Genomic DNA, 8,180 nt, shown 5'->3' with positions numbered 1-8,180 from the left:
ATGATGCTAAATTTAGGTTCTTATTAGGAGTTGAAAAAATGAAAAAAAAATCGAATGGAAAATTTGAATTGATTTGTTGATTTGATAGAAAAAAAACTTACAAAATTGAACTTGCTGCTTAAATTTAGATAAAAGTTATTAATAAAGACAAGTGTTGACGAATCATTTTCAAAATGAAGCAAAAAATGATGAAAAATAGCATTTCGACCCAACCCATCGATTAAAGCGAAAAAAGATATAGCCGAAACGTTACTGTATATCTGTTTATTTCCTTCCTATTTACATATATAAGAAAACTTTTTTCCAACAATGTTTGTATGAAGACAAAGTAAAGCCACTAGACCTGTTGCTCAGGATATTCTTCGCTCCAAGAGTCGCTATCGTCCGGAGGACGAACGACTTTCCCAGACTGCATGGGGAGCAATAAAACTACCATCATTCTTTAGAACTTTAGCGTTTCCATCGTTAAAGATTTGTTTATACAATTTCAATTTCGATCCCAAGAAAGGGTCTCGCTCGATTAATAAAACCGTCTGCTTTAGCGTCGCTATTTTTTTCTTTACTTCATTATGAAATAACACTACTTGGGCAAAAAATGAACCAATTTTCTGGCAGTGAATCGTTGTTTTGCTGTTTTAAAAATTTAGGAAAAAATCAAATGGAACATTTCAGCCTAACTACAACAACCATGTTTCGTTTTTCAAATGCCATAAAACTGAAAAACAAAAATAACACGACCAATTTTCAAAGCAGTTTAAAACATTTTGGCACGCACTGGTCACGCTACGTGGAGCATGGTCCAGTGCTGCTCGATTCCAGATTCGAATCTTCTTCTACAACGGCTGAAAGGCCGGAAGAGGAACATGGTTGCTGTGGGTGTTGTTGTTGTTGCTGATTATGTTGCCATTGATTCCGTTGCTGTTCCGGATGCTGGGCATCGCTACATGACCTTGGATGGGTTTCCTGCTGCTGCTGCTGTTGTTGTTGCTGTAGAGCATTTCCTGCTGCTGCTGATTGGGACTTGGACTGTTGCTGAAGCTGACTTTCCGCGGACTTCCCTGTGGCTGTGGGAGAAGATAACAACAAATTACGTTGATCAGTTTCGTTCGGGCTCAATCTTAAACTACGACTAGAATTATGACTATAATTAATATTGCTATCAACATTTTCATTAGTGTTAGGGTTGCCATCGCCCAGCAATCCCCCTTCGGAGCTGACTGGAGGTGGCTTCAGGGTAAAGGTGACATAGTATCGCTTATGGTTGTCGAGCTTTTCGGATGGCAGTGTGATGATTTGTTTGTTGTTACCGTGGGTCAATTCGAGGGCTACCTTAGAGGGGAGGTCTCTGCTGAGTGCATAGCCACTGCTACCGGCACAGTACCGATCCGTCGGATTGGTCAGGATTTTGGGCAGGAAGAAGCTTCCGACACCGCTGGCGGACGATTTGTACGGGCCAAAGCCAACCTTCGGCATCGTGTGGTGGTTCATCATGGGTACTAGACGGGGTGGAAGTTAAAAGCAACGATTAGAATTGATCTAAAAACAACTGCGTGAAATTAAACTGATGTATGAGAACGAGTTTAACATAGATTGATATACTTTTTAGTTTCAAAGCAATAAAAGATTTACCAGAAGATTGTTCTACGTAAAAACTTTAACTTCAAAAAATGGTTAAGTTTGGAGAAGGTTTTTCTCATTAGAGAATGACATATCGTTGGAAAACAAAATTGAGGAACATACTCCAATTCCTAGCCTAAGTGTTTTATGCTCCACATGAAAAAAAACTGAATGCTTCACGACATTTTCAATTCTTCCGATGCATAAATCCCGATTTAAAGGAATATTTTAACTACGAAATGGTTTATAAAACTCATTTGTCGCTCCACTGAACGAAGAAATGACACATCAGAACATTAAACAACAAACATCTCTATCTTTTTTTTTAACATTTTCGATTTGGTACATAATTGAATTTGGAACGGTCAATGCTTTACATCAGAAATCTATCAATGTACATAAAACCCTTGGTTAATAAATCTTTCATCATTTTCGACGTGTAGAACTAATAAAATTTCAAAATTGAAATTGGTTTTTATTTGTTAAAATATCTCGTATTCAATTTCAGCCTCATTGTTACATTAAAAAATGAAAAGGAACTTTAAAATTTCATTAAACAAAAAATAACGTAGCACACTTTCAAACATGATACAGAGTGTAAATTAAAAATAGCTAAAACCCCATCCATTGATGAAAAAATTATATCAAATCATTAAGAAAGGCTTCTTAAGCTCCTTCACTTAAATCTTGAAAACATTTTTTCTCCAGAATATAGATTGATACGTGAGCAGTGCCATAGTTTATAATTACTTTAAATATATTCAAACACAATTCACTTGATGTTAATATGATTTCAAACCTATTTTATTCTTTCAAGCATGTGGATAAACTAAGGTTGCCAGATTGCCCGATTTTATCCGGGTTTGTACGGATATTTAATACAAAATTCGGGAACAGTCCAGCCAGGCCCGGTTGCCCGGATTTTGACGGATTAATTTACTTGATTTGGCAAATCAACCACACAAAAAGCAAGTTGTATTGAAAAAATCTTTAATTCATGTCTCCAAAACGAAATATTTCGAGCAAGTTTTATAAAAACTATTTCCAGGATTTATCCAAACAGGAACCGTGCTAAAAAAAATCTGGCAACCTTAAGATAAACAAATTAAACCTTTCCTTCCCACGAGGTTTTTGACGTTTTAAAAATAGAAATATTGATTCACAACGAAAGTTCTAGAGCAAAAGATGCATATTTTTAGGCTACTTCCATGATCCAGTTGATAATTTTGGGTTTTGAGGTGGATCATATATGCATATGCTCCATTGGAAAGACAACAACACATAGGGTGCAAATGAAAAACAAGAAACAATTGCAAAATACATGGAATTTCATCAACTCATTGATCACAAACTGCAACGGTCCTATTTTGTAAAATATTTCTTTGGTATACTCATCCCTCAGAAGTCCAATTAGGAAATTTTTGAAATTTTCATTTTTGGCTTGAATAATGGCCGCCATGACACTTTGCGTCAGAAAAACAAAACATGCCGATTTCCGGAAACAATCACGAACTTTTACGAATATTTCGAGACATGTGGTCATTTAGCTGATGAAATAACTATCCTGAAGCGATTTTTTTTTGACGGGATGATTTTCCTGAGTATTGATAAATAGCTTCACAAGAAAAAAAGTACGTTTTTTCCCAGTGTATCACCAGTGATCCACTTTACTTATTTGAAAATTTATACGTTTTAGTTTAAATTTAAGGAAACCATCATTTGATTCTGCTTGCTTAGGCAATCTTCTGTACGTCAGTATTTTTATTTGAGGATAGTTATAAAAACTCTAACGAGCCTATAGTAAACATGTAGCCTCTTTAGAAAACTCGTCAAGCTTTTGACCATCAAATCATGACTTGATTTAAATTCGAAAAAAAAACGATTTTTATGCAGCTTCTGCTCTGTCGATAAAAAAAACTAGTGAATCGATTCTCTTCAAATTTTGTGCAATTATTTTTCACTCATACCTACACATTCGGTGAGAAAATGGTGTTGATCCAAAGCGCCCAGTTAAAATGCGTGCTGTGTAAAGTTGTGGATCACCTTGGCTACCATGGGAAGGAAAGCGTCAAGAAACAATTACTCGATGTGTCCACTTTCGTTCTCAACTACTTTCTCCTGTCGTTATATGATTCGGGATCATACCAATCATACCTTCACAATATAAGATTCTGACACTAAAGCCCACGCCTCAGAGATAAAAGCCTTCAGATAATCGAGACTTGAGTGAGAGGATCCACAGGCCTTCGCTTGAACATACGCCGAGGTGGTTCAAATTTGGACCCTCTGGGAGCCAAAGACCCTTCGGTCAAAATATCAAATTCTCATTCAGTCAGGTGTGAGTTGTACCGCATAGTGATATTTGGCTAACGGCCGAGTACCGAATATTTACCTTTTCAACTATTCGGCCAAACGAATATTCGGTTGGAGATTCTGTTGATTTTTCAATAAAATTACAAAAGCGATAGCTTCAGCTCTTCCATTTCTTCTATTTCTTCAACCTTAATGCCCCTCCGGTTTTCGAGTCGATTATTTTCAACCAGATGTATAATCCGTCAGATCTTCTTCAAAAAGGGGTAACTTTGATTTAAGAAATGTCACAAATAGCTGAAAGGACATCAGATGACTTTTCGCTTCTAGGGCGTTAATCACCAAAGAGATTGGGTTCCAGTGAAATCTAGAACAAATCTTATCGAAACAGATGCCAAGTTATTCTTAATTGCTTATAGATATCGAATTAAAGGGTGATACGGTCAAAATTTGGTCAAGGGCAAACGCGTGTTAATCGGTGAAATCGTTTATTTAAAAAAAACAAATTAAATTTCTTTTTCAAGTTTAATAAGTATAAAATTCAGGAAAAATATTCAGTTAGGCTTCCGCTTTTCCAAATCAGAATTGCCAGACCTCAAGCGGGCCATAGACAACACAAATGGCCTGTACAAATTCGATGATTCCACGACGATTGTTTGATCTATGCTCGCCCACACACTATACAAACATTTTTCACGCGAACACAAACGATTGCTGGCGAAAACAGCAACAGCAACAAAAAAAAACCATCTCCACCCCGGCTGGAAGGATGGTTTGTACAAAATATTTCGATCCCGACCAATTTTACTCCAACCGTTTGGGCGCTCATTCAAGCAGTGCCATACACTACGCAAATCGTGTTTACAGCGACAAAATTTCATCCAATTTCATCGCATTTGTACAAATGTTGTGTAGTCCGCTTTACGCTTAACCCCTGCCATCAGATTTTGTACAGCCACCTTGTCCACCTTCTTCGCCGCAGAAAGCCAGTTTGCCTTGAACTACTGCTCGTTCTTAGCAGTTTTTTTGGTCTTCTTTAGGTTCCGCTCGACAATAGCCCGGTATTTCTCAATTGGGTGGAGCTCTGGCGTGTTGGGAGGGTTCATGTGCTTGGGAACCACCTGCACGTTGTTGGCGGCGTACCACTCCATGGCCTTTTTACCGTAATGGCAAGATGCCAAATCCCGCCAAAACAGTACGGAACAACAGTGTTTCTTCAGGAAAGGCAGCAGACGTTTATTCAAACACTCTTTCACGTAAATTTCTTGGTTGACAGTCCCGGAAGCTATGAAAATGCTGCTTTTCAAGCCACAGGTACAGATGGCTTGCCAAACCAGATATTTCTTCGCGAACTTTGACAGTTTCATGTGCTTGAAAATATCTGCTACCTTTCCCCTTCCTTTTGCCGTATAAAACTCCTGTCCCGGAAGCTGCTTGTAGTCGGCTTTGACGTAGGTTTCTTCGTCCATTACCACGCAGTCAAATTTCGTCAGCACCGTCGTGTACAGCCTCCGGGATCGCGCTTTGGCCGTCGTATTTTGTTTATCATCGCGATTTGGAGTCACTACCTTCTTGTTAGTCGATAGTCCGGCTCGTTTTTTGGCTCGATGCGCGCTTGTAGACGATACACTCAGCTTATTTGCGGCATCTCGGAGAGAAAGGTTAGGGTTTCGCTTGAAACTACCGGCAACTCTTTTTGTCGTCTCAGCGACTTCCGGTTTTCGATTTCCCCCCGATCCAGACTCCCTGGCTGTCGACAAACATTCCCCAAACACTTTAATTACATTTGCAACGGTTGATTTGGCCACCTTTAGCTGTTTTGCCAGCTTTGCGTGCGAGTAGCTCGGATTTTCGCGATGCGCGAGCATAATTTTGATACGATGCTCTTCTCCCTTGGACGGCATTTTGACAACTGAAGAGTGAATTCCACAATCAAAATAGGAGCAACATTCTACACACACACACACCTTCAAAATGAGGGGTGTTAAATTTTCTTAAATGCAAAATTGAAAGAAATACGTCAAATTGATACTGACCAAATTTTGACCGTATCACCCTTTAAATGAATATCAAGTTTAAGCAAGATGCCTTCAAAATAGAAGATCTTTAACCTTCAGCATACAATATTTTTTACAACACGTATGCACATGGCTGGCAGCTCTGGGCGATTTTTGAAAAAATTGTAAAAATAGATAAAATAAAAATTAATGTTCATTTTTAAATTAGTTCTAAAAAATGTTTTGTGAACACAAATTTTTTTTAAAATTTAAAAGAGGAATTTGAGTTTTTCATTTGGTTTAGCAAATCATCTGACTAAACCCGGGTGAAATTCGGAAAGTTTTGAAAAATATTTGGGCATCCCAGGCAATTATCTAAAATAAAAAAAAATATATTTGGCTTATTTGGCTGAATACTTAGATGAACTTTTCGGTAAGCCAAATATTCGGCTTATCGGTTTTTGAGCGGTATTCGGCCGGCAGAATATTCGGTTCATCTATAAATTTAGTCGATCATCAAAATTTGATTAAGAATTAAAAATTTTGAGTTTAGAGAAAAACACTTCGCTTGACATTTTTGGACACTCATGGGAGGGGAGATATAATAAACCTCCACTTCCCCCCCCCCCCCCCCTTTTCATACGGCCATGCTAGTAGAAGTATACTTCAAGTTTTGTTTTTTTTTTTTTACTAAATACTAAAGTTTCGACAACTGCTACAGCTTATGAACAAATCAAATGTCAAAAAATGACCGGTACATGGTGCTAAGTTTATTCAAGAATCAAATAAATATTAACATAAAAATAACCAATAAAATATAAATGTAGAGTTTTGGTCAGGTTTTTGGGTGAAATACTCCTGTGTGCGTCGAAATATTAAGTGTTAAAAACGAAATAAAATCTGTTGCCAAGTTACGAAGAAAACCAATTTTTTCTAGTATTTTGAATTATGATTTCGGTTGAGAAACTTTGGGGTTTTGACCAAATTTGCCCACATGTTTAACAAATTTTGTTAGGTTTATATTTAGACAAAATAGCAGGCATTTTTCAAACCGAAAACGTTCGGAAAAAACTCTGAAAATCTTAAATATATGCAGGCATATATACATTTATCAAACAGTGCACAATGAAAAAATGTTCCTTATGGTAAACAGGATTTTTTCTGGATAATTTATACCCCTGGATTTATGCAAAACCTCCATTTCTTTTTAAAATGTGTAAGCATGGGTGTGTATGGTTTTGACATGTTGTATAAATAATATGTGCTTCTAAAATAGATGAAGATGAATAACTTAACTTACTAAATTCTTCTTTTGACAAAGATAATGACCAAACAAAATTTGTTGAAACTTTCCTTTGAATTTATGAATTTAAACTCGATTGAAATCTTTACGATGACCCCTCTTCCTATAACAGGGAGGCGTTTAAAACTGTTTCTGTACAGTTTAAACCCCTGCCTTATTATAGAAAGAGGAATCACCATGCTCGATCCCAAAACTTTTCCATGCAAATTTTAACACTAATCTGTTTAGAAGTGCTCAAGTCGAAAAAAGATCGGGGGATGGTTGGCAGCACTGCTGTGTTGGTGAAAAGTTTATTTTCTAAGCGATTATTTTTTAGATTTTTGGGATAAATGTGAGCTGTAGGGGATTTTAAAAGTGATGAGTAGACGCGGGAGTCAATTCTTTTTACGCATATGCATTTCTCTTTTCATAAAAAATGCGCACAGGTAAGTTTTCACTATTTTTAATTGGCTTGGAATTGGAAACTCAGCGAAAAATTGGCATGCATCCTTCGAGGCAAAATCTTCCGGTAAGAATTCTGCATACACCAAAAGAAAAAAAAAAAAGTTCCATAAAATCGACTACTTATTCGATTCAAATAACATAAAGAACAAAAACTTAATTCGTAAGTTGAGTTTTGATCATCATAAATTTCAATACTGAATAGAATTGACGAATAGTAACAAAATAAATTTGAGAATTTCTGAGTTATAAGTTTATTGAACAACACCAGTTAATTCCCTCCGTGTCATACGAATGTTCTTTTTGCTGCGTGGGTTCTTCCATTCAGCGAAAAATTGAACACAGAGATTGTGTAGTTAGTAAAGACTGGCAAAAAAGATATTTTGCAATTGTTCAACCTATAAAATCTTTATATTCTAATTGGCAGTTTTAATGTGACAATGATTCAAAATAATCTTATTCAACATTATGTTTTAAAAGTTAAATCAGAAAATCTTACCATTATGCTTAGT

The 8,180-nt window shown here is 36.6% G+C and overlaps 1 protein-coding gene across 3 annotated transcripts; it reads right to left on the bottom strand.

Annotated features, from left to right (window-relative positions):
- Positions 1 to 210: 210 nt before the first annotated feature.
- LOC129739848 (ras-interacting protein RIP3-like) lies at positions 211 to 6,487 on the bottom strand. 3 transcript variants are annotated; one of them, XM_055731384.1, is made up of 2 exons: positions 4,010 to 6,474; positions 211 to 1,496 (listed from the first exon to the last, which is right to left on the bottom strand). In XM_055731384.1, the coding sequence occupies exon 2, from the start codon at positions 1,489 to 1,491 to the stop codon at positions 784 to 786; it is 708 nt and encodes a 235-aa protein (XP_055587359.1). In that variant the 5' UTR covers positions 1,492 to 1,496; positions 4,010 to 6,474; the 3' UTR covers positions 211 to 783. The 3 variants fall into 3 exon arrangements, 1 of the variants encoding a protein (XP_055587359.1); XR_008735991.1 differs by lacking the exon at positions 211 to 1,496 and adding an exon at positions 3,642 to 3,665 and having other exon boundaries at positions 3,772 to 6,487; XR_008735992.1 differs by lacking the exon at positions 211 to 1,496 and adding an exon at positions 3,901 to 3,919 and having other exon boundaries at positions 4,010 to 6,487.
- Positions 6,488 to 8,180: the final 1,693 nt, after the last annotated feature.

This window comes from Uranotaenia lowii, chromosome 1, assembly GCF_029784155.1.
Source record: "Uranotaenia lowii strain MFRU-FL chromosome 1, ASM2978415v1, whole genome shotgun sequence".
Taxonomy (NCBI): domain Eukaryota; kingdom Metazoa; phylum Arthropoda; class Insecta; order Diptera; family Culicidae; genus Uranotaenia; species Uranotaenia lowii.
Note: the sequence above shows the minus strand (reverse complement) of the source record. Positions and strands in the feature narration are given on the sequence as shown.

What these genes read in the sequence shown, in the direction of transcription:
- LOC129739848 (XM_055731384.1), bottom strand. Translation starts at nt 1,491, where the DNA reads ATGATGAACCACCACACGATGCCGAAGGTTGGCTTTGGCCCGTACAAA.